At 43.8% G+C, this 27,468-nt stretch overlaps 1 protein-coding gene across 1 annotated transcript in view; it reads right to left on the bottom strand.

Moving 5' to 3' along the window:
* The window catches only part of LOC8027510 (isatin hydrolase), a 41,915-nt gene that overhangs the window by 13,313 nt on the left and 1,134 nt on the right, over window positions 1–27,468 (bottom strand). The window contains exon 2 of the mRNA XM_042286203.1: window positions 3,486–3,709. Within this exon, the coding sequence (XP_042142137.1) occupies window positions 3,486–3,709 (224 nt within the window). The remainder of the gene's footprint in view (window positions 1–3,485; window positions 3,710–27,468) is intronic.

A 27,468-nucleotide genomic window follows, 5' to 3' on the forward strand; every position in this document is an offset into this window, starting at 1 on the left:
CAGGCAGATTTGAATAATTGGTGATAAAAATGATGGATTTTAAAATATTAATCGATCAATTTGCAAATTAATTTTTTCCTGATTTAACGATAGACCTTTTTTCGAGTAACGAGCGCCGCGTGGCGGTTTGTCCACGAACTACAAATGCATGGCGGCAAAACAGGGCTCCACTTGACAAAGCACATTGACATCGTGCCGTGGTATCGGTTTTCATTGCTTTTTACGCCCCATGCTATGCGGAGGGCAAGTTCGTCTGCTTCTTGCGCAGGGGGCAGCGGTGACGTCAGAACGCCGAGCCCTGATTGGCTGATCGCGACCCCCTATCTGAGCATCGTCTGCTCCTTTGCAACGTCGTCTGCTCGAACGTCGTCTGCATCTGTCTTACTGTTCCTGCGACTTTCGGAAGTGCAGAGGCCAGATTCACGAAACGATCTTACGCCAAAATGTGCGTAAGACATAAGTTAAGAACAAATTCGTATTCACGAAACGAAATTTTCGTAAGTCTTGCGCAGGTTACAACGAAATCCTACGACAGCTCCGAAGCTGTCTTACGCACTTCTCACAATCAAATCAGCATGGCCGACAGCGTCGCGGTCACGACGACCCACGGACGTTTATTTTTCTACGTGCGCTTCTTACGCGTCCCGACTTCAAGCAGCAAGAAAAGAGTAATAAGTACTTGAAACAGACCACGACGAACAAGAACGCTGGATCCACAAACACCCGGGAAAAGCTCCAACGGCCACGATTCCACCGAACGCGACCAAGCCAGCTCGGATTAGGCCTAACAGGCACTCCACGACTCGGCGACCGTCTGCCCACGACCGGCTGGCGTGCTGAATGGAATATGCCCGCGCGATCCTTGTGAACCATTCCCGTATTTTATACTTTGATCGCTGACGTCAATTTTAGATTAAGAGGTCAATTTCTTCCTCTTGTTATCTCCTTGTTTCCCGAGGCAACGGTGACTCTCGCCGGTGGAAAAGCGGTGAATCTCCGACAGACGCAGGAAAGGTGAAGCAGCCATCGCTTTGACTAGCAGACGTAAAGCAGACGACGTTAACTGCGCCAACCCGCCGACGCCGTTAAAGAGTGAGGAGTCTCGCCACACACGAAAGGAGGGAAAAAGTATTTGGGAGGGAACTTGCGGACACTAACCCGCTCCACTCTCGGTTCTTAGCAAACAAAAGTCGGCGCCTCGGGACACCTCGGCAGTGAGTCCTTTGACTTCCCTTTTTGATGCGCGTCTGCTAGTTAGACAAAAACAATGTACCGCTCGAGTTATTTCGTCTGCCCTCTCTGAAAGGCGAAGTCGAGCTCGCTTGTAAAGACCTGCACTTCCGAAAGTCGCAGGAAAGGTAAGACAGACGCAGACGACGTTGCGAGCAGACGACGTGGCGAGCAGACGACGTTGCAAAGGAGCAGACGACGCTGAGATAGGGGGTCGCGATCAGCCAATCAGGGCTCGGCGTTCTGACGTCACCGCTACTTCCTTTCTCATGCGCCGAAGACGAAAATGAGCCCACTTGCGAGGCGCATTGATACCCAGAAAAAGAATCGTGTAAAGGGAAAAGGTGCATCCTGGTGGTTGCACCTTTTCCGTGCCCCCTGTGTGAAAAATGCGGAAAAATAGGCGCTGATAATGGTTGTCGTGCGGGATGGTGCCGTGCGAAAATAGAGACACCGGGAAGCAAGGCCAGGGTAGAGGATGTGCGCATGCGCAGAAGCTTACTGAAAACAGTCCACTGCACGCAGAAAGAGCGCATCAATCCCTGCCCAGAATGACGCTTGGAAAAGTAAAGTAGTAAATTATAGGTCACCTCGTCACTATAGTGTCGTCGGCTCACCCACCAAGGACACCTGTCGAGATAGTGACGACATGATTGAAACGACGTCGTCACTCTTCCAAGTGCCCTGGTGGGCAAGGCAATTGTAAATTTTTTTTTAGCAGATTTTTTTTTTAAAAATTCGGCGTGCGAAAATTGGTGGAAGAATATCTAAGAAATGAACAAAAAACATGACCTTTTCGTAATTTTTTATTTTATTTTTGGTTTGCCCCTTAAACAGTAATTGTTGTCAACACTACAATCGCAACACAATCCCTAAAACCAATAATTAAAAAAAAAGTTAATCAATAGATTTTAGTTAATTAGTCACCTTACCGCGACGATTATTCCTTAACACACACTTGCGTTGAGTCCGATCAAGTTCTAGGGTTGCCATGGCAACAACTGTGTCGGCTCCAACGAAACCGGTTTTTATCCTGTTTTGCTGGAGCCGACGCAGCAGTTGTCATAGCCATAGCCATAGCCATAGCCATAGACCCCAGGCTAGCGGTTGTACTGCACTGGCTAAATTGCTCATCTACAGCGTGTGACTCGTCGCAACTTTAATGGCTGACCAACTACACGCTGTATAAATATACCCATAACCCCAATTTTTCGATCGGACTTAACGCTAGCAATGAATCGCCCTTTAAACTAATGTCCGCCGAGGCTGATATATACACGGTGAAGACAGAACTCGTCAAACACAATCCCCCTATTAAAAAAAAAATAATAATAATACAGGAAAACATTTAAAGAGGTGGTGCAACGATTTTCAGACCTTGGCCAATTAACGGCGGAAATTATTCTGTGTCACACGTGGAACGGAGAACAGGAAACCGTGTTTTCTTGCGAGCGCTAGTTTTAATGTAGAAAAATGAAACAAATCGGAAGGTCAAAGTTCCCCTCAACTCTCCACGTCGCCTCTCGAGTTACGTACTCTGGGGGATGACGTGGTTTCCCCTTGGGTTCTCTCTTCAGAGACCCCAGCCGCTTCCTCTGCGATTATCGACTTTTAAAGGATTAACATCGTCGAAGGTCGCGGGGAGCGATCGACACAGATGACGGTTCGCCGCGGGGAGGGGGACAGGTTTTGTTCACTTCCGCGTATCCCCTAGACTACGTCACACATCAGTTCCGTTAACCAACACAAGCTGCTGAAGATTGACAAATATTTTATTTTCTTCTTTGCGATTACACACCGGAATAACAGATTTTCGGGGCAAGGTGACGCGCTTTTGGTCATTTGTGTTTGGATCAACAATGAAAAATGAAAAAAAAAAAATACAAATTGCCAATTTTTTCAACGCTAAAATCGTTGCACTACCCCTTTAATACTGTTTACGTTTAGGAATGTGAAATCATCCTACACTCAGCGCATTTCTACAAGCACTGCACCACGCTGCACCAGAGCGTAGAACGCGTAAGGGGCGGGAATCCCCAGCTCCCCCTGCACCCCCCCCCCCCCACTCCCCTCCCTCCGGGCTTCCGGCAACGCCTGACACGTGACCCAAGAGGGGGAGAGGGTCGATGGGCGTCGCATTAGTTGCCCGTTTTTCGCAGTCACGGACAACGCCGGCGCCGCTCCAGAGAACAGTTAATGTTTTCGCATTAGAAAAATATGTTCGGAGTAAAGTTAGACACTTCGTGTCTACTTACCAGGAATTCTCGGCTTCAGAGAAAATGGTCGAGTTGAGATAAAACGCTCCGTCGTCTGCCCAGTAGATGGTCTCGTTGGTGAACTCGTATGAAAGGTCGACCATCTCGCGACCTCCCCACGACAGAGAGTTCGGCGTGCATCCTGTGGGGCTTTCCTGGGATTCTGACAGCCACGGTAACGCCAAACTCGCTAGCAGGCAGAAATGAACGCCGTCAAACCCCATCTGAAATAGAAAAGTAAAAGAAAAAAAGAATTGTGTCTTAATTCTACGGGTAAAGTTGAGAACCTGTGGAATGTGCAGGAAATTTTAGCTGCACTGAGTGTTTATTTTATGAACGTTTTGAAGTCCGATATTCATTGTATATTACGCTAAACGTAGCGCTACGTAAACGCTGCATGTGGTGTATTATGCTTCTACGTTACTAATTGTGATTTGACATTCATTTCATGAAACCCTAACACTATAAAGACTTTAAAAAAAAATCAGATGGTTCCTTTTGTTCCTGTAATCTATAGGTGATCATTAAAATAAGACGACCAACCAATCCCTAAATTAGGGGCACAAAGTTTAGAAGACTGCTCGGCTTCTTCTTCAGGGGCAACTATGGAGGAAAGGAGCCGCAATCTTCTTTTTCCTCTTTGGCGGTGGCAAATGCGCACGATCTCTTCTGTTTCCTCTATGACCGTGTTTTTGATGACACGTGATGAAGAAGCCCGTTCACATGCACAGATGGCGATGTGCCAAGAGACATAATAATGTTTGTTAGCGTGGTCTGAACGTGCCAAGATTCAAAGAGAGAGACAAGTGTTGGAAAGCAAGGAAGCCTGGAACTTATTAACCAGGCTTCCTTTCTTTCCAACACTTCTCTCTCTCTTTGAATCTTGGTTCAAAGATTCAAAGAAGAGACTCCGGCGGGGGTTATTTTCGATGTCCTGGATGCGCATGTTAAGAAAGTCAACCCGGTGGTCATTTTTTTTACAATGCTCAGCAACCGCGCTGCGCGCTTGATCGAAATCGCACATATCAACCTTGTGTTGACGAATCCGCTCATGATCGTTCTTTGTTTCGCCGATGCACCAGGACGGGCACTCCGCGCAGGGAATCTCGTACACCACACCTTGCGCTTTCTCTTTAGGGGGCCAATCTTTTGGTCGTAGCATAAAGCGTCCAATGGTTGAAATCGGCCTGCGGGCCATTTGAATACCCCCCTTCACTACCACACGTGCCAGAGCTTCACTTGTTCCCTTGATGTAGGGGAAGCTGATGCGCGTGATTGGCCGGCGTTTCATACCAACCTGCGGCTGGCGGTGTTGTCGACTTCGGTTTTGACGACGGGCAATGCGGTGTGTAATGCTGCCCGTACATCCGTCTTTCTTGAGGTCGCAAATGATGGCTTCTACTTCTCGTCGATCAGAATCAATTGAGAAAATGTTCTTTGCCCTTGATAGGAGTGTGTTAACCACCGATGCTTTATGACTCGTTAAGTGGTTGGAGTTAGAGCCACTAAATGAGCTGCGCTTAAAGTATCGCCACTCCGTTCCCCGACAGTGTTGTGACAGCCGCCATTTTGGTGCTTGTGCAGGTCAGACGAAACTGCAGATCCTCATGATTCAAATGTGCGACTTCGTCAGCATTAGATTCGGTGTTAGAAAGCTCATGCAATATTGCTTTGCTTTGTCGCGAACTGTTTAAACATTTGTGGAGGGCGGAAATGAGTTTCCTGTGATTTCAGATAAAGCTCCAGATAACTGGCAACCATGACTTTAAGCCACAGTGTGACAATATGTCTAAATGTCGTTACCCTGAAGCGTAGCTTTTAGTGGCACTAGTTGGAGTCAGGTTGTAGGTATCTTCCGGTGTGTGTTGGCGTCCGGTAAACTGAGAATTGCAGATGATCCTCCTGCCTTTTTACAAGTACATGGAGAAACGGTAAGGTGTCGGTTTTTGCCCGTTCCACAGTGAATTGGATGTCAGGCTCGATAAAATTGAGGTGTCTTATTACTGGTTGGCCGTCTTATTTTAATTTTTATTTCCCCCAACCAGACAGACTTCTGTCTATATTTAGTAGTAGTGTTTTTTAGAGATCCGAGGGTGGGAACAAACGGGGAGGGGCATGTTTAATTACTTCTAAAACTACTTATATAAGTTATACTCTAATTAAGGGTGCGGGACCAACTCACTTATGTATTTTATGTAAAGAATCTTCTTTGTGAGCCTCTCGTACCTTGGCTGCCTCTCCGCGGCCGGTAATTATATATTAATATTAAGATATAGTAAAAAAGATGAACATTATTTAAAACGTGTTAACTTAAAATATTGTAGTGTTTGTTTTGTCGTGAAGGCCAAACCAGTATCAGACAAATTTTGAATGCCTGCATCTTTTTATGTCGAAAGTTTTTCTATTAAAAGAAGTCCCTCCTCCCCACTCAACCGTTCCGACGAGTTTTTCAGCATATTTGGTGGAGCACCCATTTCTTGTTCGTTGAAGTCCGAAGTATGAATTCATAATGTATCGGAACTAATCGAGCTATAACTTTGACCGGCGGATGCTGCTCATGTTCGATGTGTTTACGCGAAGCGAGCGCAGCCGATCGCTCTAAAAGCCGGTTCCCAGATGCAGCGAAGCGCTGATATAGGAAGTATGGTGCCCGGATCGCGTCTTCGACTGGTGTGTTTAGCGTCCTATCCCGCCCATACATCAAAAGTGGTCCCAATGTGGCAACAAATGACGCGAGTGTCATGCTGTTGCCTGTCGCGATCCTGGCGGTTGGCCGTAGAAATGCTGGCGAGAAGCACGAGCGAACGCGAGTGTCGCTTTCGTCACGGCGTCCCTTTAGGCGTCCCAACTTCCGGCTGCTCCAGCTTCCGTGAACTGTCACAGTGGAAAGCGACCTGCAGCAGAACAGGCGTCTGCCACTTATACCACAACTGTTGGGGCGCCGCCAGGATCGCAACAGGCGACAACATGACACTTTTATGACGTCATCAGGCGGAAATCGAGGGACCAATTTTTTTGAACCCGGTAAACACACCAGTCGGAGACGCGTTCCAGGCACCATATAGGAAGTATTCACTGGACGCCATATTTGAGGGCGATGTTCAGAGCGCATGCTCAGAACGGGCTCGCATTAATAGCCTGCTACGACCGGCAGCCTTAATGGTGCCAAATGCACGCTCCAGAAGGGCTGCGGAAGCTCGCCGTCAGCACGCGCTCACCAGCAGCGCACACGAATATGGCCGCCAGTGAATACTCCCTATAGGCTACTTATCGTCTGACATAAGATACAATTTTGATGGTGCGATACAAAGCTGGTGAATGCTCCAGTCAGCACGCGCTTAGCGCGAGGTTAGCGCTATGCTTGTAGCACTCCGCTGAATGCGTGAACAGGCTACTAACCTTTCATACAGAAAACAAACTGTGGACACTGTTTCCGACGTGGTTTTCTTTTTTTTTTTTTTCTTTTTTGTACGACAGATTGTTGTACAAGAAAAAACACATTGGTAATTCAAAAAAAAAAGAAAAACTCGTCAAAAAAATTGCTTTTGTGTAGGAATGAGATAGCATTCCTTTACGTGCAGCGCATTATTACATGCAGCGTGCCACGTCTTCCTTTAGCACGCGGCGCTCCGCGCATCACGCTCCCCCACTGCGCAGGCGCGGCTTCGGTGACGAAGCATCTACGTTGCTGTGCTTTTCTTTGTGTTTTATTTCTGAGGCGCGTTCTTGATGACATACTTTTATGACCATCTTTCGGGGACAACGCCGACGGCTTTTCGCGTAATGGGACAAGTAAGCTTTCGGCTTTAAAAGACTGTCTGCAAACCTGTTTTGAAGCGAAGATGACCGTTTTTGCACATCGGATACACTACAATGGGCCCTCCCGTATGAACTGCGCATGTGCGACTTTTCTGCGGTAGCACTTGCGAAGTTTGTACCGGAGGGCCCATCGTGCCGTATCGGATGTGCAAAAACGGTTCCATAAAACTTTCTAATATGAGCCTTACCTTCTTGCGGGTGGCGGCGCGAAGTCAATTGAATATTCGAGACGTTGGCGTCAGTGGCTCAGTTTTGACCAGAGTGTCGAATTGAAACCTTTAGCGGTTCGGTTCGGGTGCGGGTTTATGGCTTTCGGTTCAGTTCCGTTTCAGTTCCGGGAACCAAAATAACGGTTAAAACCGGTTCGAACCGGTACGAATCGGTTTGACCCACTAAATTGAGGATGAATTTTCCGCGTTGCTCTGGCAAGACCCTTTTGCTTTTTAAAAACATAAACTTCCGCTTGCGTCCCAAGCGACTTACGGTCGCACCATCTCTGCAAGTCTGTTGAGCTTGCTTATGTCACCAGTGCTACCTAGCATAAATGCTACATGGAGAACAAAGTTGGAGATTTAACGAGGGCCTTCGGCTGTACAATTTAACGTCTTGAAGGAGACAAGTTGGTTTACAAGAATATTCGAGAAATTTTAACAGATCTCGCGCTTCTTCGTTTTTTTGCCGTTCACCTGGAAAATTGCTGGTTAAATGTTTTATCGACATTTCAAGCAGGGGTCTTAAGGTGGGCTTTGTTCATGCTTTTTATGAACTGAAAGTTCTCTTCGATTGCAAAGACTGGAGCACCACCTGGTGGTGTTCGCCATGGAAAAGGTCAATAGGCACTATTTCCGACGTGAAACAATTAACTTGATACGGACCGCAAGTTCACCTCCTTCTTTTGAAGGTTTTATGGTGACGCCAGAACGCCGAGCTCGGATTGGCTTTGATTGAAAGATGGTAGGTAGACCTCAAGGCAGCTTCATTGCTTTGAAGTCTACCCACTATCCTTCAGTCAGAGCTCGGCGTTCTAACGCCGACAAGTCCTGCGCGCTGACATTTACTGGGCTCTGTCGTCCCTGCAAAACACCCGCACTCTGTCTTGGAATATTGGGAAATCCGGCGTGACCTCAACAACTGTTCTTGGTAATCTACACGACGCTTTTTTCAAAAGGACTCCGAATTGCACTCAAAAGTGTGCAAGCATCGAATTGGTCGAAATTACAGATCACTATAACTGAAGAAATACCTCTCCCATGATTCCTCGAGTGTGGGCCGAGGGGATTGGAAGACCTAGCAAATGGTGTATTGGTCACTTTCTGACGGTTTGCGTGCGTAATCATCATAGTTCCGCCACGCGCCCCTGTGTACTTTGTTTTTGTCCAGTCAACAGACACAAAACATTTATGTTCGTCACAAAAAAGGGGCGACAACAGACTTTTATTAGTTTGAGAAGTTATGTACGTGTCATGAACACATATTCATTTAAATTAACTTCAAAATCAAAAGTTTTAAGGCCCTCCCAAATCAATAATGCACGTGCCTATTGATGACAAAACGCTCGAAAAGACTCGCAGAGCACCTTTTAGAAAATTTTGAGATGCGTTTGCTTAAATGTATTTCTTTAAGGTGATCTACCCTTTTTTTATGTTATCTAATCTTCAGCCAGCGATTAAATATATTTTTTATTAACAAAATTTGACTCTATTCAATTCATATAAACGCTTAAGGGCGACACAGGAGAACGATACTGAAAAACACCCCAGTAGTTGAATCCGCGAAAACGTGTTTTTTATTCGCTGTTTGGAAGTGTGATACACCGGGTTGCAGGGTATGCAAAGAGGACTTTGTGCTCACATGATAGATCGGAAGACAAATACACGAACTGTGGGAAAACAAATTTATAATAAATGGTATTTTTATAAATAATCCCACTCACAACGCTTTAATGCAAAAATAAATACACAGAAATGCATGCAATGACATTATTTATAAATAGCGCGAAAGGCGTATGAGGATTTTTAGAATCCTAAAGTAAATCAAATTTGGGCCTCAGCTTGCATCCGCTCGAAGCTTCGCCAAATGCTGCTTTGGGAGGCCAATGTTAGGGTGAAGTTTGCTTCCTGGCCCGCAAAACGCCTTCAAAAAGGGGACCCTCCTTAATGAGGGGGAGAGGGAGGGAGTCTCACGCTGATTGCAGCGATAACGTGGGGAACTTATATTCGGTTTTACGTGTACCCCCATTTTGGGCCCTCACTTTACGACGCTGTGCTTTAGCAGTCATCCGCTCTAACATTTCATTAGGCTGCCGTATATAATCGTGAAACTGCTACATATACTGCGCAACTTTACAACTGGGACATCTATTACTATAGTGTTGCGAACATCGCATTTCATTAGAAATCTGAAGTGTTTAACATGGTTTGCACGTGATGTCATCGCATAATATGCTGCTGGGTGTTGCGATTTGTCTTGCTGAGAAAATAAAACTCGGGGGTGCATAATGCACACAGCAAAAGGTTCACGCTCAGTGCAAGCCATGTATTTGAGAGGCAGAAATTGTGCTTGCTTGGAGCAGCGCCGTGAGGAACAGCGCGAGCGTCTGGCATTACGAAAACGCGCTTTCTGGCAAGAGTGTTTTTGCAAACAAAGTAGTTTCCGGGGCCGCGCTTTCTGGTTTGTGCCGAAGGTGCGGTTCAGAGGAATCCTCACAGCACAGTATGTTGTTAAGATTTACTATGAACCGCAAACGACGCTACGAGCCACTGGAGCCAATTCATGGCTCAGAGGGTGTCACGAGACCCTGCGGCTTTGCGGCGCGATGTGAAGAGCGCGAAGTCGCGAGAAAAGCTACGAACTACGGATTGGCTCGTGTAGCTTGTAGCGTCCTTCGTGGTACGTCGTACGATGATACGGAGTATATCTGACTATGACAAGAGGCTAAAGAGCTATTCTTTGTGTGTTTTATGTTCGTGTGTGTGTGTGTGTGTTGCTTATCTCCTCTTGCTGTTAAACAACATTCCTTAAGGAAGGAGAAAGCGAATATGAACATCAACGTAAAAACAAAAAGTTGACAGCTGTCGGCGCGTTTGTTCCGCAGTGGCGAAATCTCACGCTTCCAAGAGGCGAAGCCGCGACAAGCGCGACATTGCGGCGTCAGTCGCCTGAACGCCAGTCACCAAGAATCGACGCTGTTTGAAGGAATATTTGTGCCTGTGTGTGCGTTTTCTAGAAGCAGCAAGTCGCTTGTTTTTTATGTACTTCTTTGTTTTAATAATCTTTCGACCGGCCCTCGCTGCCTTTCTCCTCTTGAACACAATCGTCCGAGCAAGTCGTTCGTTTGTGCGGTCTGGGTATAGTTGGCCGTTTCAAACAGGATGAGCTCTGGATGAGCATCTACAATTTCGCCCATACTCTGGCAGACTAAACTCCTAAACTCCTACCTAAACTACTGACGACCCATATGTTTGCGTGGGTAGCTTGCGAGAAGGATGCGTGCTACCGTCACGGTGTCACTGTGCGTGCTGTCTGATTCACTTCACATGCGAGTACTATTCTTTGGTACTGTTTCAAGTGCCTGTAAACCGCGTAATTTTCATAGAACGGTGTTTGCGTTAAAAATTATAGATCACAATAAAAGCATATATCTGTTTTGCTGTCCTCGTTGCGCAGCACGGCTTCTGATGAGCTAATTTTTTAATGAAGATGACGCCGTGTTAACTCACTTTTTCTTCTTAAAGGGGCGGTGCAACGATATTCAATTGGACTGTATTTCACTTTACACAACCTTACTGGCCCTAGTGGGACTCAAGAATATTCGCACGCAACGCCACCGACCAAGAAATTCCTTTGTTGCACTATAATTTCGAGGAAAAAACCGAGCGTTTTCATTCAGTATCTCCCTCGCAAAACCTGATGACGTAGCTGGGCGGTAGCAGTACCACCCAGCGACGATATTTGAATGCGGCTCGTAGATTGGACCCGAGCATTGCGTGGGCACTCGAGAAGAATCTGGGTAATGTCCTGTGTCCAATCGCTGCAATGAAGGCAACAGCCGAACCATACCAATGTCTGGAACTCAGCGCGTGTTCTGTGCCTTGCCAACCCCAGCGCATGTCTATGATCAACACTGGCGGCATATAATAGGCTCCAGATCACTTGGCCGCTTGTTCTGGCTGCGAGTTGAGGGGGTGAACTCTGCTCGTATTTTTTATTTTTTTCTTCGACTTGGATTGCGTGTGGTGAAAAACGAACGGGTATTTCACAGGTCATTAACGTCAGGGATCCGTTCTAAGCGGTATTTACGCAAAATACAAAAAAATCGTTGCATCGCCCCTTTAATGACTGGGAGCTGTGGGTTTTTCTTTCAGGAATTGCTTTGCACTGGCTAGCGCTTGGTAGAACCGGTAACCGAACCGTTATATCTAAAGGGTCCCTGAGTCAGAACCGAACCGGAACAAAATGCAACACAACCCGAACCCGAACCGAACCGGAATAAGGACCGTTTCGACTCTCTGCTTTTAACCCAATTGATCTTCTAGTATTTGCGTGGAACACAAATGAAACATTTAATTGAATGTACTGCAAACGTAAAAGTTTACGTTTTAAGGCAGGTCTCATAATATGGTGGTACAGTCCCTTGTGCCGGAGCCGTATACCGAATGCACTTTGTCAGTGGTCTCTTCTTGCCGCAGTATATGGAGATTTGGGGCAGGTATACGGCGGCGTCGCTTCTAACAGAGCACTGGCGGTGCTGTTGCGAAGTTTTCGAACCAGAGAGCAAGATTGTTTCTTCTTGCGCCAGGCACAAATTATACATTTTTAAGGCATTATCAAACAAACAACACGATTACCATGTATCTATGATGGGTATACACGGTTCGTATACGTATACTTTAGGCTTCTGCTGGGACTCGCAAGCCTTTGACGCTTTATCGCGCGATCGATGTCTGCAGAAACAAGAGGCTGCCACGAAGCTCTTTGTGCGACCGTCAATCGGCTTAGTAGAATGAGTGCTCTGAGGAAGCTTTTGAATACTTTTAGTAGTCCCTGCGTGTGATAACGTCACTGCTTTATGCTGCTTTTCTTGTTTTCCAGTAACAGAATGTAATTGTCAATGTCCGTTTCTTTACGTTTAGGAATTAGCAGAATGGAATCGGCGAGTTGAGTCATTCCTCGAAAAGGGCCAGTGTCGCCATTCCGAGGAGTTGAAAGGAATGGTACTGTCGGCAACTGTAATTACCCGGAATGGAATTTGAATGGAATGGGGGTCCCTATCCTGGAGCAGTGCTTCAGACAGTTTTGTGTACGACCAATCTCATGGGACCGTCATACAAGAAAGAGATACGCCTCAGAAAGCGTCTACAGGCTATCTTCTGTATAATGTATACGGACCCTCAGTCCTCTGGCCTCATCTGAACAACAAATAATAATTAAAATCAAATTTATAGTCTAATAATTCAGAACATGTAAAAAAAGTTTAGACAAATCGCGTCACCTGAACTTTGAAGTCCCCGGATGCAGAATCGTAGGCAAGTTGCTCGTTGCTCGCGCCCGGCCCTTCTTTCGATATAGACCTTCAGAAAACGCGCACTGTTGATCGAATGATTCCGGCGACGCACGACGGAAAAGTTTTACCCAGAAGGTTCTGTCGTGGAATTGCACGACGAATCTCCCCGAGCCTCATCTTTCTCGCTGTGCCGTCCTTCGGGAACAGGTTTGCTCAAACCAGTAAACAAGCGTGGCCTTTCTTTGCCTTTTTATTGTTTTCGTATATGCGAGGCGAAGGAAGGTCCCGTCGCTTTTTGATTACCGGCTCGTACTTAAAGAGCGCGACCCGTCATTGACCTGCCCATTAGACCCCAATCAAACTCCAGCGTTTCCGTGTGTTAATTTACGCGGGTGAATTGCCTCTAGGATTATCATAATTTGTTACCGCATATGGTAGAGATGTTCTATTCACTTTAGCTTGCCGACCTTCTAAAGGAGTCTGAGTTATTATGTGGCGATCGTTGGCGTCCAAGCCAAGAGTTTAGTTGGAGACGGGTTTGGGGATGAATCGGCATGTTTAGCCAATACCGCCTAGCAGACAAGGCCTGTACAGATGTCATGAACTCACGTTGAAATTCACACTGCGTCAGTTCCTCGACGATCAGGTGAATAAGAATGCCGGCCCTGCGAGAGCATTGAGAAACGACGTTCTGTGCTGAAATTACACAGACACACACAAAACAAAGGAACTTGACCTCAGTCTGCTGTGCGGCCGACTTCGCAAGTTGTTGATGCCAGATTTTGCTACGCGACTATGAATACGGCTTTCAGATCGTGCCAAGTAAGGTATAACCTGTTTCACACTAAACTAATTTTATCCACCAACCACAAAAAAAAACAAACACACACACACAAAAACCACAAAGCAAGTTGTTTGTAATTAGTGACAATGCTTCATTCAGGTTCATAAACGCGCCTCGCATACTGGTATGAAATATTTGTATTTAAATACCTAAATAATGATGACTCTCTGGATTTGTTATAAAGTATGTTTACCGAGTTTTAACCCTGTTACTTTAAAATATAACGGTGGCGCTATGTGTTTTGTGATGAGGCGTTCCACAAATCTCTTTCTGCTTTCAGTACCGCCTGCAGCGTACTTTAGGTTATTGAGCGTTATGTGAAAAGTAACTGAAGATGACATTCAACTGTTTTTGACAGGTGCTTGGAGATTGTGCATAGAGATGATTCTCTAATCTTTTCGGAGTTTCGTTTGCCATGCTTGAGTCACGATACCAACCTGGGGTTTGTTCATTGAGGCAACAGAGGCATGCCGAGTAAAACAGCACCGCACGAGGTGCACTGGGAGCAAAATCCTTCTTGCTCCAGGTCTCTTCGGGAAGCCAAAATGTCACATAAACTCTTGAAGTTTCACTTCGAACTCGTCCGAGGGTAACGAAAAATTGCATGAGGAATTGCTGGGAAATTGTGTTGCATTCTGAAACTTCATGGCATCACGTGACATCAGGTCACGTAACGTCTTTCTCTTTCGCTAAATTTAGCGAGGAAACTCAATTGGTGTGTTGGTCACAGGAGGTTCATTTTCCCGCTAAATTTGGCGGGGAAATTGACGTCACGTGACCTATACACCATTTCAGCTTCCCCGCTAAATGTAGCGGAGAAACTGAACTTGTGTAGGTCTGTGACGTCCCAAAATGCAACACTGCGCGCGTTGCATTATGGGACGGCTTCACAAAATGCGGCTTCACAAAATTGGAGCCACTAGCCAAAAAACGTTTCATGTAAAAAAAAAAGAAAAATAAATAGGGTAGTTGAGAGAAGAGTACAAAGGTTCTGTTACCTGTTCTCACTTTCGGCTTAGGCTTATCTTGAAAAATGTCTATAGCGCTTTCGTTATTAAACTCCTACTAGTTTTCAAATTCATTCTTTTAGCATGGCCTTGTTCTTTCTCTGAGTCTTAGGGATTGTATCTGTGTATATGCGGGGGTGCGTGTGCGAAAGGAGGGGAGAGGGCGGACAAAGAATTTCGGAAACGGTGACTCGCGGTACCTGGGTGGAGTTTGGACGAACCGGGCGCATGGCTGGTAAGGCTTAAAGGGGCACTGACACATCAAAATAATTTTTTTTATTATTCGAAACGATTGAAAACGATTCCGGGACATTACCCTCAAAATTATAAACTTGGAAATTTAGTATTTGTGAAGTAAAAAAAGAAATCAATTTCCCAATTCCAAATTTTAAGTTCCCGCGCGATCCGCGCCGGTGCGTTGACGTCCACTATTGCGGAGTCCTAGTCCACTTTCTTTCACGACTCCGTGCTGTTGTTAAATGTCATAAAAATGTCGCCTACAAAGCTTCTAAATTTCATGATTTTTGACGCCACAAATCAAAAGAAGCGAGGATGCAAGAAGCGGCAGAGGAGGGCGCCAAAAATAAAAATAAAGTGCGAGCGCGCGTGAAAAACAAATTTTTTTTTCGCGATGCCGTTTTTTTGCGTGTTTATAACTACAACTTGCATCGTTTTAGTCAATAAAAAAATACGGCCCTTGGGGTTTCAGTGCCCCTTTAACACCAGCGGAGTGTGCGTGCCAGTCATCGTACGCGCTTCCGGTGAGAGCTGGAGAAAAACGACGTGTTTTCTTACTCCGAGTGCCACACCCGTATGCACTCGGGCGCGCTCCCATGCAGGATTTCAGTTTTGATTTACCCCTCGCAACTAGGCTTTCAAACTTGCTTTTACGTGTAGGGCAATGTTTTCTCTCGTACTAACACCTGTGGACAGCACATTAGAAGTTTTTCTTGGAGAACTTCTGTCTCGGTTTGCGCCTTCCTTGTTCTACAATGGAGAATCCACATCGTTCAACACCGCGCTTTTCTGCTAACACTGAGATCTAGAAATTAGTGCTAGACAAATTTAGTAATAAACTTATTAAAAAAGAGTCCCAGTTCAGAACAAAAAAATTCACTTAACTTTACTCAAGGACAGTGACTCCAGGGCGCGAGAGAGGGGTGCCACTATAAATTTCCAGTGTCTGTAAAAGTATAATTTGAGAGAAAAACTCTAGCGCAGAGGCTTGCAGACATGAGTTAACTTTAAACCCATACATTAGCGTGTCTTTGATAAATAAATATACTTTATAAAACACGCTACATTTTTTCTTTTTTGTTTGCGTGGGAACAAAATTTGTGTTCGGCATGCGGGAAAAAAACCTGACACTCCAAGGATTAACGATGCCGCGGAGGGAGCTGCGGGGTAAATTTGTTCAAATATCGGTCGAGGTCGGATTCCGACCGTCATTGGCTTCGTTGTTGAGAAAGGTGGACCCATATTGCATCTCTATTAGATTTTATGAATCATGACCGAATTCGTCTGGAGTGTTTGATCAGCTGATCAGCCCCCTCATTATCTGATGTGCTGATGTTTTGTATGGTGCCAGTGCAGCAATACTAAGGCACACTAGGTCGGAGTTGCGCGCATCTTCGGCTGCTGGCCACGCATTTCTGTTTCCTTTAAACGCGGTCCACTCTAGTCTCGGTCTAAGCATGCCAACAGTTTACGCCAATATTCCTGGAAACATCCGAAAAAAAAAAAAACTGAAAAAGTGCTGGACTTACAATGTAAACTACCTGTCAGTGAGCGCGTTGGTAATGTATATAACGTATATAACTCTTTCTAAACTTACATTACAATGTAAGCAAGCGAAGATGCCAAACCTTGTTTTGTGCGTTGAAGAGGTGTGTGTGCGCGTCTAATTTATCCCTTTTGTTCGTCCCTCAACGGAACAAAACTAACGTCCCGGACCCTAATGCGGAACCGGTTAACGCAACACAGACGAACGATAACACGGCCGACCCCTCGGCACGGAATCACGTGGGGTGTTCTGGAAAATTATGACTTTATTACTTCACAAGCCAGGCTGGCGTGTGGTGGCCTGATTTAGAATAAACCTCCCGGTTTTTCGGTGATAATTTTGTACAGCGGCAATCTGCCGCGTTCCCGTCACGCGGCACTTGTCGTCGAATGTTTTGTCCCGCGTATGTTTGGCTCTTTACAGCTGTGGCTGGGGTCGATGATCACATATGACTTCGCTCGTGGCTCATCAAACAACCGCGAAATAAGGCAGCGGGACGTTGGCCTATAGGAATATATTTTATATTGCAGTGCGGTCTATATTAAGGCTACGGCTGGGTTGTGTGTAGAGGTGAGGCCCTTCAATGACTGAATATAAAAATGTACCCTCTTATACCGATGCCAGTGTTTCATTTCGTTTCTAACGAGAACTATGTCTTGCCGTCTATCGCACGATTTTATATATTTTCTTATGTTATGTAACAATAGTATAAATAATCAAAAATAAATAATAGCAACTCGGGGAAGTTTTTTTGCTAAATAAAAATATAAATATCAACCACTTACTCACAAACAACGCCGGCACACGGAACACTGATATAACTAATCCGCAAATGTTTTATTTATTGTCTGCTTCGCAAAGGTTAATGTTAGCCACTTGCTATGACGTATTTTTATTTGAGAGAAAGGTGGTTGTCTAATTCACTCATGAAATAAATAATTTAGGATTTTTATACACTAAAACTACTTTAAAAAAAAGAGAGAGAAGAACGAAATGTCTAGGAGCTACAAAGTAAGGCCTCAAATAGAAAAAATCTAAACTTCATTAAAAAACAATAATTTAAGGACACCTTTAGGTCCTCTACATACGTGAAAAATAAAACGCTGAAGAACATTTCTGTTCAGAAGCAAGCGATAAAAGATGGCGCCAATATTAGGCGCAGCTGTTTTGGTTGGCAACTTTCATCGTGTGTAACATAGCAGCAACGATGGCCATCTGCTGCATAGTTGTTCATACAATACGGGGTAATAGTAGTAAAAAATATTTTCGATCTGCAGATAACGTTTTTTCTTTTCAAATATGATACCAAAAATTTACAAAAGTGAGATGTCGTGCTTATCGACATGGTGCTTAATGTCATTAACTGATCATGAGTCAGGGGTTTAAAAAAACATTCGTGATCGGAATGACGTTATACAATAATGAAAGTTTTGTGCTCCTGTGGCAATGGTATTACTCATCCAGTGACGCCGGCCAAAAATGTGCGACGCAGCAATAAAAGTCTATGGCCATAAACGGTAAATATTTGGGTAAACTCGAATGAACTTGAAAATATGCAGCAGAAGTTTGTTCAACTGCTTTACAGTAATTATTTTAACTGCCGAATTTATTTCGGCCATGAGTGGTGGTTGAAGATTTTAAACCCCCACTGCCTCTCCGAAAGGAGGCCAGGCACGGCCCTTTTTATTTTTACAAAAATGTCTTCATGGTTTTATCAATTGCCCCAGACTAACCGAAATCATTTTCATTGCTTTACCTGGCAGGGCTCTTCGCTCCCATTGTGATTTTAGTTCCTTTGAATTAACAAGCTTAAGACCAATGGAACGTATTCAGTATAATATTAACATGTCAAATGGGTAAACACGTCCGATGTAGGTATTGTTTTGAGGAAAAGTTTTAGTATGCGGTTTCACCCTATTGTTTTATAATGTGACGCTTTCTTGAATCAGTATTTTTAGCAAACAGCATTATTTTCAACTTTATGCTTCTTTTTCTAGTTCAAATTTTGATTTCATGTTTTTGTTTCTTCTTATTATGCATCTCTTTGTGATCCTGCTTTTATGCAATGCTGCATGTATGTGTCAACGGTGCATCCTATGTAATCATGGGTTGTTTAGGGGAACCACTAAAGTACAATAAATAAATGAATAAATAAATATCAACCACATTTTAGTACTAGTTTCATGGTGAAGCTATGTGTTCTTTCCTAAAGGTATGCCATCAAATTTGACGTTACCACCAAGTATGTCTACTAAGAGCGGATCCTTTTCGTGACAAAATCTTTAACATGCGAAAGTTAAAAGTCATTTATGAAAATGGCCTTATTTTTGGAATGCGGTCGATCAATCAGAAATTAACATAAAATAACACTCACACGTGAAGTTTCGGAGCACCCGAGTCATTACTGCTCAACTTTGTACGTGTACACTCAAAGCCTAGGCCTGCAAAAGCTCATTTATGAGTATCGATAAGAATCCCACAAGCAGTTCAGCATTGCTTTTTTATAATTATTAACAAACACTAGTCAAATGAGCACTTTGTTACAGAAAAAAGCATAACTGCGAATTAGTGCATAAATGTTTTACCGGTTTCACAAATGAACGATTAATTACGTAACTGAAAAGAAAATCGCCTGGCGCCCTACCATTGCGGACGTAAACTCTCTAACAACGTGGCCAAATCAAGGTTAATACCTAAATCTTAGCCATGGCTCATAAGTAGGGTTCGAGTTTTCGGTTTAAACCGATAAAAACCGATAAAAGTACGCCGAATTCATTTTCAGAAATTCGGTTTTAACCAAAAAAGGTCAGTTTGTAGGTTCGCCATTTTCTACTTAAACCAATAAAAACCGATAAAAGTACGTCGAATTCATTTTCTAAAGTTCAGTTTTAACCGGCAACGGCCACTTCGACCTTCCAGTCGTACCGCAGAGCCGTGGCGAAAAAGTGGAACGACAGTGCCGACCGAAACGTGTCCGAATGTATGGGATACACGGATGCCATCATGACGTTATGGTTTAATGTGCGCATCATCGATCGGAACTTGAAGTCCGAAATGCCCCATGACTTCGCCATGTACGAGCCTGTTTTCAAACTCGTTGTAAGGAAGACTGGATGCAAGCTCTGCATGTTGTGTTGTGCTTCAAAACGCCGCACCGTGTCTCTTTTGGCGGTCACAACTGGTTGACTGGCCGTTTTTCGCTCAGGCAGCGCTTCATCTCCTCAGCCCGCCAGTGTCCAGTGTTAGCGTTGAGGGGCATTCTCGAAGCTCAGGGTCATATTAACAAAAAAGAAAAAGTGCGGATCAACGAAGAAAACCTGGGAAAGTACATGTGTGTGTACTATAATAAGATCACGTAATCCCGATGTACGGAAGGTAAAGTTCCATGTGTTTTGGGCATAGGGTTCATATCTGACTTGTTTGTACTTCCGTCTTTTTTTTTTCGTTTACAGTTGCACACATTTGCAAATAAAGTGTCGATTTCTTTTTCAAAGAAGATTATAGAAGATTAACCTGTCACTCAAAATTCTTACAAAAGCAGCTTCTCTCTCCTCCTTTTAAATGTTGTTCAAAGGTATGTGATGTGACGTCAGTGCAAGGAGCCTATACGTGGCTTGCACATGACGTCATTTCCGATGCCCTCCAGAGAAAAGGGGAAGGAGGAGCTCCCCTCTTATCAGGATCCTCCTTTGTGCCTCCCGGATAAGCACAGACGTCGCTGTTCTCCTCCCAGAAGGTTATAGATTAACCTGTCACTCAAAATTCTTACAAAAGTAGCTTCCCTCTCCTCCTTTTACATGGTGTTCAAAGGTATGTGATGTGACGTCAGTGCAAGGAGCCTATACGTGGCTTGCACATGACGTCATTTCCGATGCCCTTCAGAGAAAAGGGGAAGAAGGAGCTCCCCTCTTATCAGGATCCTCCTTTGTGCCTCCCGGATAAGCACAGACGTCGCTGTTCTCCTCCCAGAAGGTTATAGATTAACCTGTCACTCAAAATTCTTACAAAAGTAGCTTCCCTCTCCTCCTTTTACATGGTGTTCAAAAGTATGTGATGTGACGTCAGTGCAAGGAGCCTATACGTGGCTTGCACATGACGTCATTTCCGATGCCCTCCAGAGAAAAGGGAAGGAGGAGCTCCCCTCTTATCAGGATCCTCCTTTGTGCCTCCCGGATAAGCACAGACGTCGCTGTTCTCCTCCCAGAAGGTTATAGATTAACCTGTCACTCAAAATTCTTACAAAAGCAGCTTCTCTCTCCTCCTTTTAAATGTTGTTCAAAGGTATGTGATGTGACGTCAGTGCAAGGAGCCTATACGTGGCTTGTACATGACGTCATTTCCGATGCCCTTCAGAGAAAAGGGGAAGGAGGAGCTCCCCTCTTATCAGGATCCTCCTTTGTGCCTCCCGGATAAGCACAGACGTCGCTGTTCTCCTCTCAGAAGATTATAGAAGATTAACCTGTCACTCAAAATTCTTACAAAAGCAGCTTCCCTCTCCTCCTTTTACATGGTGTTCAAAAGTATGTGATGTGACGTCAGTGCAAGGAGCCTATACGTGGCTTGCACATGACGTCATTTCCGATGCCCTCCAGAGAAAAGGGGAAGGAGGAGCTCCCCTCTTATCAGGATCCTCCTTTGTGCCTCCCGGATAAGCACAGACGTCGCTGTTCTCCTCCCAGAAGGTTATAGATTAACCTGTCACTCAAAATTCTTACAAAAGTAGCTTCCCTCTCCTCCTTTTACATGGTGTTCAAAGGTATGCGATGTGACGTCAGTGCAAGGAGCCTATACGTGGCTTGCACATGACGTCATTTCCGATGCCCTTCAGAGAAAAGGGGAAGAAGGAGCTCCCATCTTATCAGGATCCTCCTTTGTGCCTCCCGGATAAGCACAGACGTCGCTGCTCTCCTCCCAGAAGATTATAGAAGATTAACCTGTCACTCAAAATTCTTACAAAAGCAGCTTCCCTCTCCTCCTTTTACTTGGTGTTCAAAAGTATGCGATGTGACGTCAGTGCAAGGAGCCTATAAACTCTGCAAAGAACCCTAGAAGCGTGACCTCCTTGCTCAAGGACGTGCCCTTGCCGCATAAACTTTCGTGCAGTAGGGGACAAGAGCGAACACGGGGTTCGAACCTTGGCTGTAGTGTGTGTATATTACGCACAGTCCAGGCAGCTGCATTAATCACTGGAAACGACAGCAGCGTTAGAGTCACAGGGACAGCTGTTCACCGTACGCGGTGTGGCAAATAATGTAGCGAGTAATAGCTTCAAGGCAGTCTCGGTGTCCCTGGTTGTTGCTGTCGTTTTGGTTCTTGACTGAATTAACCTTTAGTGAAAACTTAGGGGATAGTTTTCTTAAAGAAGCTTTGTCTTCACCGGTCATTTGGTTCTAACCAGGTGTTGCTGAAGCCTCGAATGAACTTATGAACCGTGGGGAACAGACTCTTTTAAAAGATCAGTGTTTCTGGTGGCTCAAAAAGCAGTTTCACTTTCGAAAAACTATAGCAGTCATGATATTGCATCTCAATGGACACTTTCGCACATCAATGGCGGATGAAACTTGGTTCTTACATCACCTCATAATTTTTTCTTGCTTCGTTTGGGTTTCAAAATTTCGATAGTGTGAACGTAACGGCTGACGAGTACAAAGCGGCGACCTTTAAGTCTCTCAATTGAAGTTTCGACATCAGAAGGATTTAGAGCCAAACATGTGCCAAGAGATTGATTGGATCACACTTTAAAAGAAACGCTTCCGCAGCCGTTGTATCTATTTTGTGAATCGTGTTATACTGAGCCCTCGAACGTGCAGGCGTCATACATCCTCCGCTTAATAGTATCTTCAACTTTTTCCATTATAATCCTCAAAAAGGCCCCCATAAAGTTTGGCCCAGATACCATAAACCAAGATGATGATCAAATTTGCCACACTAAATTTCAGAAAGGGTCGATTAGTTGGACTTTAATCATAGGAAAAAGCTTCATGCCCTTATCGGTCCGGTAAAAAATGTGAGGGCTTTCCTTTTCCGGGTCACGGTAAATGTATTCGACGGCGCTCATGACTGCCGTGCCAGAAGAGATCTTCACTTTTCCGTATTGCCTGTCTACTGCTGCTTGTCGTATAACAAAATTGAAAGGCAGCGTGTTTTCTTACCGCGCTGGTTATCTATACAGGGTCTTATTGGAAGAAACCTTAAATTTGAAATGTATAAAACATGGAATTACGTTATGATGCAATTCCATTATGACATCCCTTTTTAGAGAGTCGCCATGTCGACAAACTCTGCATCATGCAACATGCTGCAGTGCTTATGGCATGCGTTATCACTGGACGCGTCATTGCGCGGGCACACTATTTCAGATACGCATTGCGCTGTGATGATTAACGTGTTCAGCCTAACGTCATGTCGCAGTAACATTTATGATCAATTAAATGTAACAAAGGCCACAGTATGTGACAAAATGAAGTTGTCCTCAGTAGGCTACAACCTCGTTCGTAATACAGGAGGTTGGGGTTATTATAGTAACTCGCATGTTTATATCGTGATCACGTGACTACCGCGAAGCGGGTGTGTAGCTTAAATTGTGGGACACATTCCAAGAAACAAATCAGATGCTGCGTTTTACTCTATTATAGTTGAAGACTGCAAGATTACCATCAGTCACGTAATCAACTATAGGTCATATCCTCATAGTTCAACACATGGAAAACAAAGTGTGCCAAACAATTATTTCGACGTTATAAATGAACCTGTACTGCAGATTTTGTCCTGTTCGTTTCCACGCGCAGCCAAGACAGTATCCTGTCTATGGGTGCAATTAACGCAAAGCAAAGTATTTCAAAACACTTGTGTTTGTATACTTTGCACTATAATCATTGCTTAGCACGCAACAGCTATATATTCTTTGTCGAATATTAAGGGTAAATGGGCATTGTCTCCCGCCAGGCTGTGTAGTAGAGTAACTTGAGAATTGTACTAGAGTTGATTTTTTCCTATATCTAATTAACAATCTCCGATGTAAAATCGGTTAAGAAAGGTATATTTTAATGTTCCTTCCTTATCGTGCCTTCGTTAACAAGTTGCAGGTTCGCTACGAATGAATTAAAAACAATTGTGTAAACTTTGCAATCTTGATATTATCATTGAACCTGTATAACTTTACTCATCATCACTGTAGACTTATTGTGAGCTAATATGTTAGGAGTTGGCTCTTTTTTGTGGATTAGTTTGTTTATTTATTTACTGCTATTACTGATGGCTTGTTTTACTGTACACGATATACAGTACGTAGGGTTTCCCTGCTTTTGCTGTTTAATTGTACGGGAAGCGAGACCTCGTTAAGCCGTCTAGCGGGACTTTTCTTCGCTGTCCCGACCATTACTTGTAATGGAAGTAAGCTTACTATTATTAAATATAATGTTTTTGTCATGACGTAAATAACTTGAGTAACATGAGTTAAAAATACGCTGACCATTCAGTGAGGGAATTTATCCTTTAAAAAATGAATGGAACATTCTCAGAACTTTGTTTGATCACACTACAAACACGCAGGGATAATATTTTTGTTTTGTCTTCGGCTTCATCCCTGCTAACCCTATACGTGTATGGCAGTAATTGGTTCCTCCAGAAGCATTAGCACTAGATTAGACGCATGGGCATGTTTTTAGGGAGAAGACCCACTAATATAACCGAGAAGGTTCACAGTACTCATATGTTTTCTCAGCAAGAAAGTTGAACTGGCAAGAATGTATCGAGATTAATAGTAAACTTAAGACAAAGTAATAATAGAAAAAAAAACAGACAGAACAGTGAAGTCTGAGACACTTCGTTTTTGTGTCCGTTTCTTTATTATTATTCCTCAGCCTGGGGTCTATTATGAATAAATGTCGCCAGCTTGCTTGTTTTTTTTTCCTTTATTGATTGTGTTGAGACGGTGAGTTATAAAGGTCAGTAACATTATGTCTGCTTAGCAATGCTGTATCTATACTAGGTGAAACTTTGGCTCAGTTGGCAATTTATCGAAACCAGTTAACTTTTACCATATGCATTACCTTTGTAAATTAATTAGACCGAAAGGTTCTTTAATTACCTCAAGGTATTCAGAAACATTCAAAGAAACATCAGAAAATTCAGCATTAAATATTCACAAGAGGATACTGACAGAGTAACTTTGCCCACCTAATTCGGGAATTAGTCAGAGATTTCGTTTGGGGAACCGCTAATAAAAAAAAAAACAAAAACAAATAACGAACGAATAAGTTGCACAAATGACAGGGACATTTATTTTGTTAGTATGCGTGTCAGTCTGTGTGTGTTACCAAGCAGACGTTGGTATAGTATAGTGCTTGGATTGGTATTGCATTAAAATCAGTAAAAAGCTAGCGCCAGTCCTTGTCGTATTGTGCCTTTTTCGTTGTTTTTTTTACGCTATATATGTAGGTTTCTTTTTCTGTATGAACTAAACAACTAGCCCATCTAAGAGCACATTGTGATTTAAAAAGTAGTGCTAAAAGCCCCCTCTTTTGGTTTTTATTTGTATGATGTCATAAATATAAAGATTTTATACTGATTGGCGTAATGACATCATTTCCCTGTAAAATTACAAGGAGGAACAAAACCTCTTCAGCTATCAATCTAAAATTGCAACAAACCACAATGTGGTCACTGGGTGTTTTTCGAAGCGGTTTCGTATCAAAGCGACTATTATGTTAACTACAAGTCTTTTGGCTTTGAAAATTCTTGACTTTAATTGATCATCAGGGCATCAACTTTGCGATAAGCATGTTGGACGACCAAAACCAAGATACGAAGCATAAAAGCAATTCTAACCTCATAGTCGCTGACCATATTTTGCCGTTACTTATTACATGAATACCTTGAATTCATAAAATCAAGTAGTAATTAGAAAATCTTGCAGAACTTTCTTAATTAATCTGCTTCTAGAGCGTCATATTTTGGTTACTATATGTGGTCAAAATGCTTTACACTGAATCACCTAAACAAATATTGGTAACTTAGTAATTTGGACACTAAAAGCTGCAGACACTTTTTCCCCTAGGATAAGAAAGTTATCTCTGCACTATTTTGTGTAGTAATTGCGCTAAATTGTTCCAGAATGTAACTCGCAAAACAGACAACTATGAATGCAGGTTGGAGAAAAAAAATATTACTCACCAAGATTCCTTTCACAATCTGGCTGCCATTCAAAAGGCTGCACGTGTGTTAGCCGATGCCGCACCTGATGTTATGTTTCTCCGTTCATTGCTGCCTTAGTACGCAAACAAAAACCTTTTACCCAGAAAGGTATGGGGGTCTCAGTATTCTTTTGAAACCTTTGGACACTGATAATAAACGGCTGATTGCATTGATTTAAAAGTCTCTGCTTCAGTCCATTCTCCGATTAAAATCTGTAGAAGTTTTGTACGTCATTTTGTTAGGAATGCTGCGACTGGAATTTGCGCCCGTGCTGTAAATATTCACCATGCAACGCGCAAACAATAACTATTAAACTCGTTGAGAAAAAAAATCGTAGAGTTTATGCCAGGTATTTAGAACGGCGTTTGTATTATGACTAAGAATATCCACCAGAAAAAGGACAACTTTTACTTTTGTCAAAAGAAGTGAGGTTCATGAATTAGGTCTTTTACACAAAATTGAAGATAGTTTTATTGACTCGCATTAGTTCCTCCGTAAAGTTAATTTTCACTGCTATCTTTGATCTACCGAACATTTATTTTTTTTAAGTATTTTCATATTAGTTCACCATGTCACATTTCACCCCTTTCTTGGATACAGCAGTTTGAGCACAGTGTCGCCACTCGAAATCTCGACATATGTGTATCGCGGTCCGTGTGTTCTGCCCCCTTTTTGAGTAGTGCGGCATTATTTTTCTATTAATATGTCTCTAGTGTGATCATGCCTATTTTGTCTCTTATTAAGGCGAAAGCTTTATATGTCTCATCGTTCAGTCCACCTTCAAAGTCCTTGAGCGAAAGCACGTCGGCGACGTGAAAGTTACCAAAACGAAAGGTACCAACGAAACGGCGCCAAGAGTGCGTCGTCAGAAAGCGCGCTGTCTTATGAGGTTCGCTATCACGTTTCCATCGGCGCTTGGGCTTTCGCCTTCAAATCGTCTCTGAGATAACATAAGAGGCCCTGTGAATTTTGCGTGCAGGGTTCTTGAAGAGGTGCACGAAACAAAGGGTATTGCGGCTGTTTTTTGGGCACATCTAGGGGTGTGCGAATTATGGTTCGAATCGAATAGCGCTGCGTCATTTACAGCTTTAACAGCGCTAGAGGAAGCCAGGACCTACCGGTTCTCTTTGCAGTGTAGATGCTGGGAATGACGCTGCGCTATTCGATTTGAATCATTATTCGCGCATTCCTAGGCACTTGAAATTTTAAAAAAAATGTTGATGATAATGATGGTTTTATTGTATTATTAATTCTATTATTATTATTATTCTTATAATTATCTGCGAGATTAGGATAGCCGAAGCTTGTAATTGTCCCTGTAAAACCAGGGACATCAGACTGGGGGACAAAACGGCCGCGGTGTCACCACTCTACACAAGCGCGTGTGTATAAAGGCACCCTGAGCAAAACACAAGCATCTTGCTTAAATATTGAAACAATGATAAGCGCGCTGAGCCTCTAAGCACATGCGCAGCACGCCTTGTCGCCCTGTCTAAACGCAATGCGGGGTGTCGCACCCTCCCCCCCCCCTCCCCCACACAAACACCCCTCCTCCTCCCCTGAAAACAACAACAAAAAAATGTACAGCCGCTTTTCTTCACCCTCATAAATAAACTACATATCACCAAGCGCTCTTAACCGTCGCTCATTCTTCACCCGAATGTAGCGTATAGTGGTCTGGAACCAGATGCCGAAGTTTGAGACCTTGCCGTTACCTGATTCAAACGTTTCAAACAATTGTCGTAAATTTTCAGTAAGCAAATAAAGGCCAATGAAGCCCACAAATGCAAGGACAAGAATGAGCCAGCTCCAGAAAACGGGTCTTATTTCTC

Source organism: Ixodes scapularis, unplaced genomic scaffold (genome assembly GCF_016920785.2).
Source record: "Ixodes scapularis isolate PalLabHiFi unplaced genomic scaffold, ASM1692078v2 PGA_scaffold7__128_contigs__length_106722199, whole genome shotgun sequence".
NCBI classification, from domain to species: Eukaryota; Metazoa; Arthropoda; class Arachnida; order Ixodida; family Ixodidae; genus Ixodes; species Ixodes scapularis.